This window comes from Mauremys reevesii, linkage group 6, assembly GCF_016161935.1.
Source record: "Mauremys reevesii isolate NIE-2019 linkage group 6, ASM1616193v1, whole genome shotgun sequence".
NCBI classification, from domain to species: domain Eukaryota; kingdom Metazoa; phylum Chordata; order Testudines; family Geoemydidae; genus Mauremys; species Mauremys reevesii.
Genome location: NC_052628.1, coordinates 40,222,392 through 40,242,672, shown reverse-complemented (window position 1 = coordinate 40,242,672; position 20,281 = coordinate 40,222,392). Strand labels below are relative to the sequence as shown.

The 20,281-nt window shown below is 44.7% G+C and overlaps 1 protein-coding gene across 4 annotated transcripts in view; it reads right to left on the bottom strand.

The window, feature by feature from the left end:
* MAST4 (microtubule associated serine/threonine kinase family member 4) overlaps positions 1–15,243 on the bottom strand; it is a 419,070-nt gene extending 403,827 nt beyond the window's left edge. For 3 of the 4 annotated variants that reach the window (XM_039543759.1, XM_039543760.1, XM_039543761.1), the window contains exon 1: positions 14,443–15,243. In XM_039543759.1, the coding sequence (XP_039399693.1) occupies positions 14,443–14,754 (312 nt within the window). In that variant the 5' untranslated portion in view covers positions 14,755–15,243. Of the gene's footprint in view, positions 1–14,306; positions 14,328–14,442 lie in introns of those variants that run through there. The other variant, XM_039543762.1, reaches the window with a different exon arrangement.
* Between the last annotated feature and the right edge of the window lie 5,038 nt (positions 15,244–20,281).

Here is a 20,281-nt window from a genome sequence, read left to right as displayed (position 1 = left end):
TAGATATTTAAAAACTCTGATAGTTGGGATCAGTAGCTCAAACAAACTAAAAAACTTAAAAGTAAATGGCCTCATTTTAGATGGAGATTTTTTTCACCCATTTTCCCTCCTCGCAGTCCTGCAATTTTGGGGGATTAGTCTCCCCAGTCCACTCCTCCCCATCTTCTCATTGTCTCCCCATCACTCCCCCATGCACCCAGCTGTCAGCTTTTCTGACTGTATCACAAGTCACAGAACATTTAGTATATTTGCTAAAGCCCCAGCTTCTGAAGTCATGAAAACTTCCATTTATTAAAAAAAAAAAAATTAAAAATAAAAGGTGTAGCCTTCATGGTGGCGAAGAAGAGTTGGAAAACATGACCCTTAAATGCTCAAAATCCAGACAACTAACAAAAAGAACCCAATTTTATTTTTAAATTCATTTTGAGGCCTGACTCATGATCTCTGAATAGATTCTAAAACCAGAAAAGACAACTGTAATCATATAGGCCGACTTCCTGCATAATACATACCACAGAACTTCTCAGAATTAATTCTTGTTTGACCTAGAGCATATATCTTTTAAACAAAATACAATCTTGATTTAAAAATTGCCAATGATGGAGAATCCACCACAACTCTTGGTAAATTGTTTCAATGATTAATTAACCTGTTAAAAATGTATGCTTTATTTCTAGCCTGAACTTGTCTAGCTTCTACTTCCAGCCACTGGATCTTGTTATACGTTTGTCTACTAGACTGAAGAACCCATTATGAAATATTTGTTCCCCATGTAGGTACTTACAAATAGTGATCAAGTCACCCCTTAATCCCGTATCTCACCAAACAAAAAGAAGAGATCTCAGAATATAAAAAATAAAAAGTGGCACTGCTTTTAAAACTGGACTGAATAAAGAAGTTTTTAGGTGTTGAGGCAACTATCACTAGGAAAAAGTGGAAAGATTTCTTTACAGATGGACAACCCCTAAAACAGATATAGCTGATATATTTTTTAAAATATACAATATGAATTTATACAGATTGCTTACTTTTTCAATGAACACTTTCAGATAAAAAAGGAACCAACAAAGGTATATGTATTAGTAAACTTTGTAAGAAGGCTTGAAGTTTCAGCAAACAAAATTATGTCTAGAACATATTAATCTCATGACTAGAGGATAAGCCACAAAAAGCTATTGAGCGTAGACTGTCAATTTGAAGTGTAACCCCTCTGCCAGGCTGAAACAATAGCAGCAAGGGCCAGGTTCAATACCTAGGGGTCCCTTCCCCACAACGTAATGCAGACCAGCTCGAGCCCCCACCCAGTGACCTGGGAAAATCTTACACACACCCCTGGGCGCCTCAAGGAGGCAATACTTCCCCTCTCGCAAGCACAGACTCTTGGTGTAGCAGAAAAGGTTTAATTACATAAGATAAACAACAACAAGCATGAAATTTGGAAAATACCTCAACTGGAGTTCATAGGTCAAACCGTGAGCAAAGACCCACCCCAGCAACTTGGGCCGTGTCCTTCTCTCTGGGCCCTTGAGTCCAGCAACCCCCCTAAATCACCCACAGTCCCAAAAGTCCCACAATTCAAAAGTCTCTGTCCCGGGTCAGGCAGCCCAGAGTTCAAGAGTCTCTTTGCAGAGGTCCCCCTCCCCAGCCTGGGTAGAAAGGGGCACCTTACGTGGTTCGGGGCCAACTGCCCTGCCTCTTCATGGGGTTCTGCTTCCACTAGTCGTCCCCGCAAACAGCTCAGCTCCGCTTACTCTGTGGGCTGCTCCACTCTGCCAGCTGCTCTGGTCCACCAGCTGTCCTGTGATCCGCTCCAGCCGTCCTCACGAGCTGCTCAGCTCCACTCACCCAGTGGCTGCACAAACTGCTCCACTCTGCTCTGCCAGTATTGCTTCAGGCTCCCCCACTCATCAGCACAGTGTTCTCAGCTCAGCAAGTCCAGCTCAGCAAGTCCAGCTCTTCAGTGATTTCAGCTCATAGTAGGGGAGCCCCAGTACCAGCAAATTCAGCTCAGTAACCTGCATCTAGATTCTTAAGGGAATCAAAAGTTAACTCTGACATTCCACAGTGGAGAGAAGCTCAGGTGGAACTGGTGCTTCTGACTCACACAAAGAGCCTGCACCACCAAATACAGATACTTGTCCCCAGCCTCTTTTTTTTCAATGGGTTTTGGAACCCATGTGCCCCATCTAGCAAGCGCTATCCAGCTGACAATGAAACCCCCCATCACAAGACAATTTTGTAGTTCCCCATTTACCCAATCAGGGTGACAACATTTCATTCCTCCTGCCCCAATAACAACGAAATTGGGGCTCCCACAGCTGTGAAAATAACCATCCCATGCTGCTTTGCGGTATGCTAAGTGGGGTGGGAGTGCCCATGCAAATAACCGAAATACCAATGCAACACTTTCCGCACTCCCCATAATTTACCACCAGATGTCAGGGTGGGGCTCATCCTGACTCTGCTTACAGAAGTAACAGCAAAAGAATGGAATGAGATAGTATAGACAATAAATATTGGCTGAAATACTAACCAAGTAGTACACTTTCAGTACTTTTTAATTTACAGAACGCATGTTTCTCTATCTCTACTGTGACAAAGTTCCTCCTCTACCTTTGTGGGTCCTGCGCTTATTGGCGGATTTGCTCGCCTCAGAGATTCACCATGTGGGTCAGGAAACAGCACAGAGACCTTCCCCTCTGGTAGAAGCCACAGTCCAGGTCAATTCCTCTTGTGTCTGATCAGGAGTTGGGAGGTCTGAGGGAAATCCAGGCCCGCCCTTTACTCCAGGTTCCAGACCAGGGCTCTATGGACTGTAGCTGTCTAGAGTGCCTCCTGGTACAGCTGCGTGACAGCTACAACTCCCTGGGTTACTTCCCCATGGCCTCCTCCCAACATCTTCTTTATCCTCACCACAGGACCTTTCTCCTGGTGTCTGATAATGCTTGTACTCCTCAGTCCCCCAGCAATTTGCCTTCTCACTTTCAGCTCCTCGTGCCTCTTGCTCCCAGCTCCTCACATGCACGCTACAAACTAGTGCCCTGATTAGCCAGCCTGTACTAATTGATTCTAGCAGTTTCTTCTTAATTGGCTCCAGGTGTCCTAATTAGCCTGCCTGCCTTAGTTGGTTCCAGCAAGTTCCTGCTTGTTCTGGAACTGCCCATTACCTTACCCAAGGAAAAGGGATCTACTTAATCTGGGACTAATATATCTGCCTTCAAACACTCTCCTGTAGCCATCTGGCCTGACCCTGTCACACTACATAATAAAATACATAATATTGCCCCAGATATCTTATGAAATGCAAGACAGCCTGGCTCTCTCTCATATATAGGAGATTGAACTGCTGGGTAGTAGAAATGTCCGGAAAATAATCCTGAAAGAAATAAAAAAATAATACTAGAGAGATTAAGTTCTCTTAAAGTTCTAAACAAGTGTATTAGTAGTTGGCCTGCTAAAAAAACTCAAACCAAGAACAAGAAAACTACTCCTATTCTTGCTCTTCATAGCAAAAAAAGGCAATCTTTAATTTGTGGGCCCAGGAAACTATTCCTACTGTAGCTCACTGGAATAAACTATTAATAGAGTATCTTATAATGGAAGGTTTAACAACTTTTGTGAAAACAGTTCCAGACAAATTTTAAAAAAAAACGTGAAATAGTATACTTTGCACGGGAAACCAATTTAGTAGAAATACTGAAACCATTGAGATACTTTGATATATAGACACAGTAATCCTACACTTATAGGATAGTCGGGAAGGATATACACAGAGGATAATAATTGAATTACATCCCCTTCAGCCCCCTTAGCTTTCCTTTTGTTCTAGTCTCCTAAGACTCTGCCCCCCCCAGCCATTTCATTCCACATAAAACATTCACCTTCCTCCCCCTTCCCCCCCCAAAAAGTTAATATGAATGGTTACATAAGCACACACACACACACACACACACCCAACCACCCACCCACCCCATGGTAAGGTTGTGTTTAAATAATTTTGAATAAAATATAATGTTAACATAACAATATGGTCAAATATGGTAAAATACAATATGTTGCTTATATTATTAATTCTGTATTAAGATATGTACCTATATATGTTAAAACAATATTACTGTCCTATTATAAATGACCTAAAACATCAAATAAAGTCTCTTCTCCCTGACCTGCAACAAAGTCACCTCCTTAACCCTCTCGTTGTTAAACTAAATAGATTGAGCTCCTCTGAGTCTATCACTATAAGGCATGTTTTCTACTCCTTTAATTATTCTCGTGGCTCTTCTCTGAACCCACTCCAGTTTATCAACATTCTTCTTCAATTGTGCACACCAGAACTAGGCAGAGTATCCCAGTAGCAGTTGCAAATACTGCACTTGAGGATATTTATTATTTGTGTTAGCATCGCACCTGGGAGCCCCCATCATGGACCGGATTCCCATTGTGCTAGGTGCTGAACCAAAACAGAACAAAACATTTGGTACACATCTCTCCCCACCTTCCTCACAGAGAGCCACTAGAGAGATTTTTGCTTTCACAGCAGTGTGGGCAAGTGATCTTCCAACCTAGCCTCTGCCTGCAAAAAAGCTAAAGGCTGAGCAGGAGCAGAGGTGAAGCTCCCACTGTCAGAAAGCCAATTTCCCCATCTGCTCCATGCCAGTTATGCTTTTGCAGAATAGAGAAGGCAGGGCCTGCCCAAGTTCTGCTGCAATTGAACTAGAGCCTCCCCACTAGACCCCCTCCTCACTGTTGGGTCTTTTATTCTAGAATTTATACAGTGCCCATCACCATGGTATCAGAGCATCTCTATTCTACAGAGCGCTGACCCCTAAGACCATTGCTTAATATTTAGATCAGGGGTCAGCAACCTTTCAGAAGTGCTGTGCCGCATCTTCATTGATTCACTCTAATTTAAGGTTTTGCGTGCCAATAATACATTTTGATGTTTTTAGAAGGTCTCTTTCTGTAAGTCTATAACATATAACTAAACTATTGTTGTATGTAAAGTAAATAAGGTTTTTAAAATGTTTAAGAAGCTTCATTTAAAATTAAATTAAAATGCAGAGCCCCCCGGACCAGTGACCAGGACCCAGGCGGTGTGAGTGCCACTGAAAATCAGCTCGCATGCCGCCTTCAGCACCCGTGCCATAGGTTGCCTACCCCTGATTTAGATCCTTGTTTATGTTCCTTGTTCTAATTCACTGTGTTTCCTTGGACAAGTCCCTGAACTGCCATGTTTCTGTTTCCTGCATCTGTAAAAACAGGATAAATACCTTCCTCTCATGCATGGCATGGGGAATTGACTGGAGTTTGTTAAGTGCTTTGCAATCCTCAGAATAAAGACAGTGTCCAGATGCAAGTTAGTATTGTTTCAGGAAGTCAAACCATGAAACTGCTACCCTGAAGTCCAAATTGAGGTCTGGTCTCACACTGAGTGCAGACAGTACATATACCCCTCTCTCTCAACCTGGTCACCAGCAGCCCAGCTGTAAGACTGGATTCTGTCACATATGGAAAAACAAAGTTGTGGGTGCAAATGAAAAGCTTCACACAATCATGCAGCCAACTCAGGGACTAATGTACATACCCTAGTAGCAGATTAAATTTAGATGTTCACATTTTTCATAAAGTTTGAGGTTGGTTTTTTTTTAATTGTAGTTTGTTTGTACAATCTAGAGGGTTGTGGGTTTGTCCAAGAGTCCTGCAACACTGAACTGTAGTTATCCAGAAAAACTATTTTTCCATGGCTCATTCTATGGTGGAGGTTCATATAGTTAGTAAGACTGCTGGATGCTGAAGCCCCATCTATAGATTATGTATTAATGATATTGATTACTGAAGAATTCCCAGTCATCACTCAGATGTTACAGGCTCTTGTCCCAAGATCAGGCCCAGTATTATTAAAATTACTGTTTAGTTGGATTACTTGCATTACTGCTGAAAAAAAATGCTAAAACTAGCTCTATGGACATCAGTGGTAATCTCAGCACAATTTCCTCTTGCTCACCAAATAAAAAAACAAATTTATGGCCCTTTAATTGCTTCTTTATGATGTAGGCAGATTATCTCAAAATCTTGTTTTTAAGACTAGAAATATCAGGTCCTCTTAAGGTCCTTCAGCAAATAAGGAAAAGAGCTAAACAATTCTGGCACATTAAAGTGTAAACTGAGCTGCAGCTGAGGCTATGTTTATACTATGCAGCTTTTAGCAACACGGCTGTGCCGTGTAGCCGCTGTTTGTCAGCGGGAGCAAGTTCTCTGGTCGACAAAAAACTTCTACCCCCAACAAGTGATGTTAGCTTTGTCGGCAGGAGCAAAGCCCTGTTCACACCAGCGTTTGTCAGCAAAACTTGTGTCTTTTTGGGGGGGGGGGGAAGAGAAGGAGAAGAGGGGGTTAACACCTCTGAATGACAAAAGTTGTGTCTTTCACTTGCCAGTGTAGACAAAGCCTTAAGTGTAAGAATCAGTCTCTTCAGCACTCACGCCACTGAGGGGAGAGAAGCTCAGGTTACGTCTTTGTGTGGCATCACCAAGAGTCCTCCAAAGTTCTTGACGAGACCCTCCAGCAAAGAAAGGGAAGTACTAAAAACTTCTAATGTTAAGGACAAAATGGAAAAGGAGTGGTTTTCATGAATGTTGAGACAGTGCTATATACTTGAGAAGGTAATAACAAAGCAAAACGTTTTCATTTTTAAATAACCCCATTAAAAATATTCAAAAACCTAGTAGCAGAGCTGGCTGGGAAATGGCTTTCCCATCCTGTGAGAATTTTCACAATTTTGAAGTTTCCCATTTCACTTTGGGACAAAACGGAGATATTTCAAAGTTGTCGGTGTAAGAACAGAGAGACACCCCACCCCACAGAGCCAACCGTCCGGTGGTTATGGCACTCACACGAGATGAAGGAGACATGGGAGAACCAAGTTCACATCCCTGATCTCCCTGATTCTATGAATATTTATACAGACTGAAACAGCTCCAAACAGAAGAGATTCACGCACTGGAGTAGCCAATAGCCTCATGGTTAGGGTAAGATCCAGATTCACAAGTGTTCTGAACAAGGCTGAGCAGGCACTTGAACTTGGCTTGCCCGTGTCATCTGCATCTTGGATGAATGCCATATCCACTGGACTATGACTATTACAGGGTGGATCTCCCTGGTTTTGAATAGCAATTATACCCTGGACCAGAGACATCTTCCCAATGAAAGCTTCATTGAAAGTGCCCCTTTTCCAGGAAAAAAGTGTTCAGGTTGATGAATCGGCATTTTCTGACACAAAACTATCTTGTTGTTAAATTCTAGCTCTACCTAGCAGTGAGCATAGTATTTCATTGTGGCATCTCTATCTATGACTCTTAATTCACTTTCCAATAATTATGCAGTTCATCTTTGAGCAGAAGACATGTTCAGGACGCGCTGAAATGGTGCATGCTCCATCAGTGCCAAAGACTAAAAACACATTACTAAAACAATGCAAGGACCTGTATAATTGGTGTCTCTTCCAGACACCGAACCTGTCCGTAATAGATGGAGTTTTTATTTTTAAGGAAGTTGGGGAAGAAATAAAGGAAAGGCAAAATACCACCACTTGGTTAGGGAAGAGTGATATGCCCTGGTGTCAATCATGTAACATCTCCACTGAAAATACTTCAGAGTAGATCATTCATATTTTTTAAAAAAAGACTTGTCACACTCCAGCACAGCAAAACATGTACATTATTCATATTTAAGGACACAGCCAACAATGCTGCATTAAGAGATGGCAATCTGGAATGACACAGGTATGTACCTACTAGAGTGTTATGCATTCCAGATGACAAATCTACAAAAAACAGTTTACAAACAACTCTATTTTCCCCGGGGGGGGAGGGGTTGCGTTGCTCCACAATATCAATGGCTTCATGACAGAATCTTGGTTTTCCAGAAATCCATCTACTCTTGTTCACATCTCTCACATGAAGTCACAATAATTTTCAAAGCAACTGATTTTTATACTGGAACAGACGCAGAGGATGTTCAGACAATATTCTGTATAAATCTATTTCACTTCCCCCTCACTCCCTTCTTCCAGCACCTCAGCTTAACCCTTTGCTGAAGCACAGGCCAGAGCTGTCTTGCAGTGCTTTCTAAAAAGGTTACACAAAGTTCAACCTCAGGGTTGTTGAATGTAAAACCCGGATAAACGGATGTTCATAGTTCCCAGTCAAAGAGAGAGCACCATACAGTTCTTGTATAACAAAGATTTAATGCATACAAAACACATTGTAAATAGTATAAAATGTTGTAACTAGCATTTGTAATACTAAGAATAACTTTTAAACAAAATCTATTGGATAGAAGAATCAGTTGGTGTAGCTTATACAGACTTCCCCCTTTTGTTTCTCTTATGTATATATATTTTCAAATATAAGGTTTCAGCACAGCATTTTTATACATTAGCACACACATCAAAACACATTTTCCTCTGATCCTTTCTCAGAGATGATTTCTGAGACTTTAGAGGTAACTGTATTACATAGTGTGTGTCACCTGGACTCTTTGGAGCTGAGAAATGACAGCCTCTTGGTCCTTTCAAACACTTCAGCGCCCTGTCCGCAAACAAACAGTCTGGGGAGCTCCACAACTAGCGGCCACTCAGCCCTGGAATTAATAGTGGACTGGTCCTCTCAGTTGCAGGGTACCATATCTCCTCATAAGCCCAGCTAAGTCAGGCAAGAATTCGCAAAGTGCTACCCTATTCTCTCTAAAACAGAATCCCAGTTTAGAACAGAGTGCTAATAAAACAAATTCCACAGGCAGTTCCATAAAACACATATGGCGGACCAAATATCATGCTAATGGAGGGTTTCCCTAGTAAATAAAGCTGAAATAGAACTCACCTGTATCCAAAGTGGTACAGGGACTGGGACCCAGCCCTCAAAGCAAACACAATGCTTGGTCCTCTGTCAATCTATACAGGCCTATTTTTAACTCCTCTATTTATAACCTTTCCCCAATCCCCTGGCTCAGCTCTCAGAGGATAACTAAGGTATGACCTGGCAAGAGGGTTGCTCACAATGAAAACTTCCTGTACAGCCACAGAACAACTAATGAACAGATCTACTAACTACCATACCCTGTTCTGGGTCTTTCTAGCTGAGTTGCCCTGCCCTCTGCACCAGTGCAAAAAGAGTATCCAACTAAGATCCAGGTCTCCTCCCCACAGCTTCTCTTCCCCTCCTGGAAAAACTAAGGCTATGTCTACACACAAACCATTACAGCAGTACAGCTGCAACGCTTCAGCGGAGACATTCATTACAGTGATGGGAAGGATTCTCCCATCGCTGTAGTTAATCCACCTCCCTAAGAAGTGGTAGTTAGGTCACCGGAAGAATTTTTCCATCAACTTAGTACTGTCAACGGCAGGGGTTAGGTTTGCTTCATTACACTGCTGAGGTGTGGATTTTTCACACCCCCTGAGCAACATAGCTAGGTCCACCTAACTTTTTAGTGTAGATATGGCCTAAGTCAAATGCTACAGTATAGAGCACGTGGGTTACAATATCATGAGCAGAGGAGTGGATCTTCAGGTGACCAGTAAGCAGCAGATGATAGAGCTGTTTCTTAGTACAGTAGTTTTTCTCCTGTGTCCTTAATTATACAGAACAAGGGACTTAAGATACAGGAATCACGACAATTGGACGGAAAAGCTGTTTCCAAAGAATATATTTTATTGAGTATAAGCAACTCTAAGAAGTCAGTTTATGTTTTCAGTAGAAACCCAGTCATTTTGGGTTTTAATAACCTTGAAAAATAGAACTCAAATCAGACTGATATCTGAATACCAAGTCTCATTTACAAAGAACAATTTTTTTTACTTTACAAAGGTAGTTTACCAATTTTCTCATGTAAAAATTCAATCTAGCACGGTAACAAGGGCTGGGTTTGTATATTTGGGAGAAGGTGGCTTTTTCAGAAGCTTTTTTAACCATTTTAGCCAAAGAAAGAATTATAATAAACAGTTATTCTTACTGTGAAGTAGAGCACTCCTGCTGAAAGTCTGCTGTAGCACTCTGACAAGCAGGAGTGTTCCCAGTTATTCAGGTGATTCAGGAACTCGTAGTAGAATCAATAGTAATTAGCTTCAAATTCAATGATTATCTCACACTGTATGTAAGCTCAATCTCCAGCAGTTCAGTGAAAGTCTGAAAACTGATTCGCCTATAAACTACATGACTTCTTTCTTGTTGAAAGATAGACAAGTATTCAGAAACAAAATGACTACTCATTGTTGATGTTTGGTGCCATTTGTTTTAATAAGTTTAACAAAAACTATAAACAACAATGATCCTCTGCTCCCAGCCACTTTCTGGCAGAGAGAAGAGCCAGTGCACAGGAGATGAGAGGCATAGTGAAAAAGAAAATGGGGCAAGCCCTGCCTCTCTGGCATTCATTCCTTTCCCTTCAACCACACAGAAGCTCCAGGCTATGGAATCATTCTCCCTCTTTCTGGTCCAATGACTATTCAAGAGTTTTAAACAATGTGGAACAGCTTCAGCAGGACAGCCTGACACACACACACACCCCAGGTTACTGGACAGCCTGGCGGTTTGGACACTCACCTGAGAAGGGAGAAACTCAAATTCAAGTCCCTGCTCCAATTGTTACTTAATTATTCATATGCCATGGAACAGTTTCAAGAGTAGAGATTGAGAAAACATTCTGTAGCCCAGTAGTTAGGGCATTCACCTGAGAAATGTTTAAACTCAAGTTCAAACCCTTGCTCCACATTGGGCAGACGGGGAATTCATCCCAAGAGAGCCTCCTAACCACAGAGCTAAAAGTTATAAGGAGGGCAGCACTACCTCCTCCTCTAACCATTTTAGCCTTTCATTTCCTTTGCTTTATATTTAAAAGAAAAAAAATACCCCAAAGCTAAATGAATGTTTCATTTAAACCTGAAATGTATTTTTAAGTCAACTTTTTTGCTGCAATTTTTTGGAATTTACAGTTCGAGGTCAACTGAACACGATTTTTTTTTCCTGCACATAACTGCTAAGCTACCAAAAAAAAAATCAATTATTCACAGTTCTACTCACAACCAGCAGGGAATCTAAGACACTAGATACTACAGAATTTAAAAGTTTTTTATTTTTAAATTTAAAATTTCATGTTATGGTTATAAAGATAACTTTACAAAAGTGTGAACTGAGGCAGCACTGTCTTCTTGGGTATGCTGACAGCTATCCTACCTCTCCTGCTGCTCACAGGTTTTCCTAGCAGTGGTATGCACTTAAAACTATCACTCTCAAGCACTTCCTTTCTCTGAAGCTGAGATTGAGGAGGAGGGAGCAGGAGAGAAGAAATCTAACCTTCCCACCAAGGCACTATTTCTGCACCTCACTGGCATCCTTCTCTTCCTAATCAGAGAGAAGTCCAGTAAGCTTTTCAAACTCTGACTGTATTTAAAAGTAACAAAAATAAAACTAATGGGACAAGACCAATCAGCAGGACTTCCCCAACTATGCAAGCTGTAATGAACATCCAGGTTTTTGAAAAGCTTCAAGTGAGCATGCAAGTTGGTTTCAGAACTCCCCTATCTTCTCCACGTGTGAATTCCTGCATAGAAAATGAAGTCTTAACATGCCGCTTTAAGTGTTTCTTCACTTTGAAATTCAACCATGAGCAATTCTGCTGACAACAGCAAAACTGGTGGGCTAGCAAATGCAAAAGGAGAGCAGAACCAAACAGCAAGTGACCTGGCATGAACAGTGGTACATGGCTGCTAGCAGCCAGGGGAGATAAAATCTTACACATGCAAAAAAGAAAACAGCCTGCGGATAAACTGGCTTTAATGCAGAGGGAGCAGGTGTTCGAACATGTTCTCTGTGGCTATTGCTCCACTTGTTTATTTTGATCTGCCCTAGAATTATTTAGGGAAGACTGGAGTTTCCAGAACAGCAGTTAGACACTCATCTTCCACTGAATTTCAATGGAAGTTTTGTGCCTAATTCTCTTAGGGCTTGCTAACATTGTGTTAACAGTGCTAACAGCATTAGCTGAAGGTTTTAACTGGAGTGCTGCCCTTAACCAATTCTCAACCACCAGGGCTGCCCAGAGGATTCAGGGGTCCCAGGGCAGAAGGACCCCCCGCCGCGGGTCTTCGGGGCACTTTGGCGGCGGGACCTGGGGCAGAAGGACACCCCCCCCCCACCGCCGAATTGCCGCCAAAGACCCAGAGCGGAAGCAGCTCCGGGAGCCCAGGCCCCGCAAGAGTTTTCCGGGGTCCCTGGAGCAAGTGAAGGACCCCGCTCCAAGGCCCCCGAAGAACTCTCGTAGGGGCAGGGGGCCTGGGGCAAATTGCCCCACTTGCCCCCCCCCCCGCACTGCTCCCCCCAGGTGGCCCTGCCACCACACAAAAATCTCTAGCTTGAGTTAAGTAGCACGTTAAACCTGAGCTCCTTAGCTCATTAGGGGTTATGGGCTGAAGCTCAAGTATTACTGATACTTCAGTTAGTAATGCAGTGAGTACCCAGCTACTCCGCAGCTCCAACATTATTTCAGTGTGCCTGCTCTAACTTCAGTCAGAGGATACTGTGAAGGCCAAAAGTATAACAGGGTTCAAAAAAGAACTAGGTATGTTCATGGAGGATAGGTCCACCAATTGGTCAAGATGGCCAGAGTCCAGGGACTCGACGCTATGCTCTGGGGTATGTCTACACTGCAATTAGACACCCACAGCTGGCCTGTTCAGCTGGATCAGGATTGCAGGACTCGGGCTAAGGGGCTGCTTAATTGCGGCATAGAGGTTCAGGACTCAGGCTGAAGCCCAAGCTCTAGGACTCTCCCACCTCACAGGGTCCTAGAGCCTGGACTCCAGCCCAAGCCCAAACATCTACACTGCAATTCAACAGCCTCTCAACCCCAGTCAGCTGACATGGGCCAGCTGTGGGTGTCTAATTGCAGTGCAGACATACCTTACATGTCCCTAAACCTCCATCTGCCAGAAGCTGGAATTGGACAACAGGGGACGGATCACTTGATAATTGTTCTGTTCATTCTCTCTCAGGCATCTGGCACCAGCCACATTGGTCATACCGGGTCAGATCATTATTAAGCTCTTATGGGCTAGGCTACCTCGACAGGAGTGAGCCTGAGCATAGCTAACTCAAGCTAACTTAACAGCGAAGATACACCCAGGGGCAGCTCTAGCCATTCCGTCGCCCCAAGCACGGCGGCACGCTACAGGGGGCACTCTGCCGGTCGCCGGTCCCGCGGTTCCGGTGGACCTCCCGCAGGCATGCCTGCGGATGCTCCACCGAACCCACAGGACCAGCAGACCCTCCACAGGCACACCTGCGGGAGGTCCGCCTGAGCCGCCTGCCGCCCTCCCGGCAACCGGCAGAGCGCCCCCCGCGGCATGCCGCCCCAAGCACGCGCTTGGCATGCTGGGGCCTGGAGCCGCCCCTGGATACACCCTTAGCCTCCCTGGCTCCCAGCCATAGCCACAGGAAGGTGTAGGATGAAGTCAGAGAGAAGGTAACCTGCATCAGGATGTTGTGGACAAATTCTTAACAAAAGAAGTTTGTGAGCCATCAGGCTAAGAGACAGCACAGATTGCCCAGTGACAGCATATAAAACCATACGATTCCAAACTAGGTATTAGGAAGTACTATGGAACCAGAGCATTCCAATACATATAAACACTATACAATGCATACAGGTATAGTCCCAACCCTGAAAACAGTCCAAATGCCTTTAAAATAATTAGAAAATAGGCTATGAATCAATTTTAAAAACCCATGTGTATACATATCTCATCCAACAGATCTGTCTTCACAAACCCACACCATAATCCACAAAGATATGGCATTAGCTCTTCCAGGCAGATTAGTGTCATTTAAGGGCTAACCCATAATTTCAATTTGACACTGAAGAGTTCATTTTATAGCAGCATTATGGTGAGATCGTATTGGATTGTTCCAGGGAGGAAAGAAAGGAGAGTACTGGGGATCAGGAAGTTTTTCCCCTTTTTAAAAAAATAAACATTTATCAAAAGGAACAAACAAGAATCCTGCGTGGAACAAGTGAACCGGGGTAGGACCCCTGTGAACAACGTGCTTGGGGAAAGGTTTGCTAGTCTCAGCCCAAGCTCTCCTTTCAGAGGCAGGCACGAGCAGAGAAGCAAGTTCAACTCCCCGCATCCATCAAAGCACGCTGCAAACACACCCCCTCCTCCCCATCATATACAGGGTTTTTCCAGTTCGGTTCAATGGCTCTCAGCAGCCCCGCTACACAAATTGTTCCAGCATCTCTGCAGCCAACTGACCCGGGGCCGCCACGCTGCACCCGGGATCCTGCCGGGAAATCCCCGCAGAAGAGGAGTGCGCTTTTAACCTCAGGGCGACACCCCTGCCCGCCGCCCCCCACACCTGGCCAGGCCCCTTCCCCGGGACGAACCGCACCTCCTCCTCCTGTTCCTCCAGCGACGCGTCGCTCTCCGGCCGAAGCTGCTGCTGCTGCCCCCCACCTGGACTCGCCGCCTCCTCGCTCTGCCGCCACCGCCCGGCTTCCTCCCGCTCCGCCCCGCGGGGAGCCACCGCCGCCTGCCGCCCCGCGTCCGAGCAGCCGCCGGGGCCGTCCCGGGCCAAGCCGGCGTCCCCCTCCTCCGAGAGAGTTGAGGAGCCCGAGGAGGAGCCCGAGGAGCTGGAGCAGGACGAGACGATCCGGCCGCCGCCCCGCAGCCGCTCTGGAGCGGCCGAAACTTTCTCCCCCATCGCCGCCAAGTGCCGCGAGCAAACAGGAGCCGCCGCGGTGGGGAACCGGCTCAGTCCCCCGCCGCCGGCGCCTACATGCTCCGCCGGGAAGCAGCCACCCGCCGCCCCAGGGGCACCGCGCGCCGTCCGGGGCAGTAGCGGCTACATGGCGCGTTGGCTCGAGAGCCGGGGAGTCCCTGCCCCCCGCTGCTGGGGCGCCGCCGCGGCGCGTAGGACCACGGCTCCGAGCTGTCGGGGCCAGCGGCGGCTCCTCTCCCAGGCAGCCGGAGACGCGCCGAGCCTACTGCAGCTCCCGCGAACCTGCCTCCGGGCCAGGGGAAGGGGGAGACGGGCAGCCCGCGGAGCCAATGGTAAGGACGGCGGTGGGTGGGCCCTGCAAGGATGATTCCTGGGCCAAGAGCCCAACGTGAGCGGCAGGTAATGGGGGGAGGGAGGCGAGGGGAAAGGAGGGAGCGAGGCAGGGAAGGAGGAGGGGAAACCACCAGCTAAACAGGAGAAAAGAGGGGCGGGAGAGCCAGAAGATCTGTCTCCTTGCACCTCCGCGCAAGATGCAACGTATCTGAAGACAGCAAGTTCTTTCAAACCATCTGGGGCTCATTTGTGAACACGGGCTGGGATCTTACCAAAGGGACGCTGTCAACTAGACTATTTATAAACGGGCCAAGTACAATATATTAAACTTTCTGATAGAAAGTTAGTGTTCTGATATTTTTTAAAAATCCTTTCAAAATTCCTCTCTCTTGAAAGGCCTTTTTGGCGAGACCCAAACGTTCTCAGGCCCATTCCTACAGGTTTGCGTCCCAATCAATCCCTGCACAAATGTTTTTTTTAACAGTCTCCGTGCACACTACTACCTACTGCCTCTTGGGTTTCAGCTTTGTTGATACTGGAGCCACCTGCAGACTCCTGTGCTGGGGCTGCACCAGTCTCCTGCACAAATGGGGCCTCACACTTCCTTGCAGAATCTTGCAAGGGCATACACTTTCAACTAGAACCCTGAAATTCACTACATACAAAGCAAACAGACAAAATAATAGAGAAACATATTTAATTTCAGAGTAGTAAGTATGATTTGTAGCAATAATATGTACAAGTAATTCCCATGGAAATAGGATTTTTCAGGTGGATTGTTGCCCTTTAAAATAATCAAATTAGCCACCAACAGTTTGTTGTGATTGGAATGCCAATTCAATACCATTTAATATGGCAAAGTACACTATAGTGCTCATCATGCGTGTATCATTCACTAACGTTAAGAAACTTTGGGCCAGATTTTTAAAGGTCTGATGCCTAAAGATGCTGCGTATAGGTGCTTAGTGGGATTGTCAAAAGCACCTAAACTGTTTAATTCCTAGGAGTTAGGCATCTAGGCACTTTTGAAACTCCCACTAGATTCCTATCTGCATCTTTTTGTCAATTTTTTAAATATATTTTCTCTTTGTTTATAAAGCATAGTTTCTATACTGAACCATCTATAATAACAATATGGACCAAATCCTATCACAGGTGGACTCCTGTGCCCATTCAGAGCTGCATTTATTTCAACAGGGATCTGCATAGGCTCAGAAACCCACCCACTTAAGTCCAATGGCAAGATCAGAGTCATACAGTGCTCAATTTTTGCTAGGGCTTACCACAGCTGAGCCCTGGCACCTCTAGGCTTGGCAGTTCATAGCCTGGCACCTCTGGGTTTGCAGCATCAGTTACAAATTAAGCACTGGCGTCATACTTAGCATTCCTGTAACTACCATTGGAGGCTCTCAACAAATATTATATATTGAGCAGAAATTTATTACAGGAGGAAACTTGAGCAGAGTCCAAAGTCACACAGTAAGCAGATGATGAAGTTAGGAATTCCTGATTCCCAATCCTGTTCTTTACCATAAGACCCGTCCTTTCCCTCAAATAGTACTGGTGGTGGTGATGATGAGTGGAGCCATTTTTTCAGTGTTATCCTGGGCTTCGTGCATTTTCAGATTAGCTAATCAACAAAGAAAAAGTCAATACTTCAAAAGTCTTGATCCCAAGCTCCTTTTCCTCTCCTGCTTCAAGTCTCCCCAAAGCTTAAACCTACTTTGAGCTACTGAATTTTGAATGGAGCTAAAACTCTGGATGTTTAACAAATGGAGTTTGCAGAACAGGACCTAAGAAAAATGCATCTAAGAACGATGAAGAGACTATAAGCATTATACCTCAAGAGTGTCTTTTTACCAGAGATACATCTCAGATTAGAATCACAGTTTGATTTGTATAAAGACCCAGACTCCAGTTGTGATTCGCACTCCATGAAGGTGACTGTATGCTGACTCCTTTATAGCCCTTGGCTTGTAAGACCTGACAAGAACTGATACAGTTCTTGGCATAAATTAAAGCAGCCTCAAGACAGTTGTAACATATGCCTAGCTGCCCACAGCCTCCAGAGGCAATTGTGGCAGCCAGTAATAGCTGAAGCATAGAGGTGCTTCAGCTATGTCTCCTATTTCCCAGCCACATCTCCCATCGTGGGGTGAGAAAGGATGGTGACATAGAGCTAGACTGCAGTGCAGACTGTTCACCACCAAGGTATTCTCTTACACCAGGAGGATTCCCAGGTACACTAACTCCTCACTTAAAGTCGTCCCGGTTAACGTTGTTTCGTTGTTACGTTGCTGATCAATTAGGGAACATGCTCATTTAAAGTTGTGCAATGCTCCACTTTTACATTGTTTGGCTGCCTGCTTTCTCCAGAGCTGGCAGCCTCCCTAGGCCCCCGCCTTCCCACAGCACCTCCCGCCTGCCGGCAGACCCCACGGATCAGCACCTCCCCCCTACTCCTGCCCCTGGCAATCAGCTGGCTTGTGGCGTTTTGCAGGCAGGAGGGAGGGGGAGGAGAGAGGACTCAGCCCGCAGGCTCCCCCTCCCTTCCTCCCCTGCCTCCCGAATGCTGCAAACCAGCTGATTTCCCAGGCAGGAGGCGACGGGGGAGGGCAGGAGAGCCTGCGCCAAGTCCTCGCTCCTCCCCCCTCCCTCCTAAACACTGCAAGCCAGCTGATTGCCCCGGGCAGAAGGGAGGAGCGAGGACTTGGCACACCTCCCCCCTCCCTCCCGAACGCGGCAGTCAGCCGGCTTGTGGCATTTAGAGGGGAGGGAGGGCAGAGGAGCCAGGATGCAGTGTGCAAAGTAAAGGGGGAGGAGTTTGGGGGGAGAAGAGGTGGGTCTAGGGTGGGAGCTTGGGGGAAGGGCTGGAGTTGGCGGGCTGAGAGTTGAGCCCCCCGCCTCTGACGCTTGCAGAGTAGGGGAAGCTGCCCTGGAACCTAACCCCTCCATTTACATTAATTCTTATGGGGAAATTGGATTTGCTTAACATCGTTTCACTTAAAGTTGCATTTTTCAGGAACATAACTACAAATTTAAGTGAGGAGTTACTGTATATCCTTTGGAATGAATGCAATGGCCAAAACAATAGCAATAATGAAGAAAGGGTTAGAATGTAGCTTCTGGTTTGACCCTCCCATATAATGGCAAAGCGTCTTAGAGAAATGTATTTTACACCATTGCTCACACTACTCTCAGCAGAAAGATGTAGGTGATTATTATATTATTAGCAGTGATTTATATTACTGTAGTGCGAAGTGTTCCTAATGAGGATCAGAGCCCCACTAGGCTAGACACTGCTCAGAGACGAAGTAAAAGATGGTTCTTGCCACAAAGAGCTTACCATTTATGTAAGACAAGATTCAAGAAGTGGGTGCAATGAACCATCAGGAGAACAAAGAAAACATTAATAAGAACATGTGCATAGTTAGATGGTTTCACATCTGCTAAATTTAAAAAATATATAATTAAGATACAAATAAACAAACAAATAAGGTAAATGCCAGAAGTTTCTATTGACCATCTACCTAACTGTTATTGGTTGGCAAATGCTCACAATAGAAGTAGGGATGTGAGGGAGGACAGGGATTTAGACAAGTTTGGTGTGGGTGTGTGCCAGACATGAGGGACACTACTGAAGCATGGCTGCTTTTGGGAGAAGTAGAAAAATGGCCAAAGGAGGCAGGCATCATAGGTGGAGTAGAAGAGATGGAAGGAACAACATAAGAAGATACACAAGCAGATAAGCAGGGAGGGGATAAGTTGTGATAGGCCTTAACAATAAGGATCAGGTTTTATTCATTGTGTTGAAGAGAGTGGAGGCTCAGTGACGAGACTCAAAGAAGGGGGTGACATGGTAAAAATGACAGGCAAAGAAAATGAATTTAGCAGCAGTGTTTTGAATGGACCAGAGCAGAACTAGGTGGGTGTCAAAAAGCTCAGAAAGGAAAAGATTACAAAAGTCAGGAAGGCAAATGATGGGTGTATCTGAGAGTTTTAGTGGTGTGGCAGGCTGCTGACCTAAGATCTTATGGGCCAAACTCCAAAGGTCTGTTTTCTAGAACACTTATTGCAGCAGATTTATAGCACTGTATATTTTCAAAGTGCTGCCCTTTTATAGTTAGATGATGTTTTGTCTAATGTTTCTTCTGTAGCTTAGAATTGGTTTCTTACACTTTAATAGAGCACATGTATGCAAAGGTCCACCTTTGCAAAAAGCAACTTTTAAAATTTGTTTTTAAAGTGGGTTTGGTACCTAAGAAAGGTGCTGGTCTGACAGCTCTGGCAAATGAAACCCTCTGTGCATAAAACAATTACAGTCTCTTGCTATGTTGTCAACTTGCAACAGTCCTGACCTGGAAGAATCGTTCTTACGGATGAATGAGTCTCTGTGCCTTTTCAGTCCTTTCCTCCCTTTTGAAACTGCCAGCAATATTGCCAATTAATGCCAATCCTGAAACCAAATTGTAATCTGAATAGTCCCTTCAATTTTTTATTCTGTAACTGTTGCACTGGTGCTGTATAAATGTTTCATTACTGAGCTTCTTCTGTAAGAGAGGATTCATGCAAGCCACTTCAATTTCTGCTTTACTTCTGGAAGAAATCTGCCTACTTGAAGATAAATGGGAAGTGCTAGCAATAAGTAGGGCAATGGAAATGTGCAAATTCTGTATATCTTTCACAGATATTACTGTATGTTTTACAATCTAACTTTCATTTAAAAATTATAGTTTCTAGCCCTTCTGGTTTCAAATATTGCTTTCACTTGTAAATCTTTCACTGGTGCCTTTTGTTAGATGTGTTTCCACCAGAAATTAAGCAATGGCTGATATTCATTTCCCTCTAGCCTTCTCTCAACCACGATTGAAGTGAGTTTGGTCAGTGGTGTGGACAGAAAAGCTAAATTCAACACCCAATGCAGAAGAATGGTTACAAAAGTCAGGAAGGCAAATGATGGGTGTATCAACTGCTTTCCTTGTCTAGCAATAACTAATTTGTGTTTGTGAAATCTGGATTCATTAAGAAACAAACAAATAAGAATAAGGTAACAAAGACTAGCTCAAATCTTCTCCCCACAATTAGCTGCCCCTAAATTTCCTGCATCTGGATTATTCAGACTACATCCTAGATTTTCTCCCTCAAAAATCCACTTCTTTTTTATAACCAGATGGGG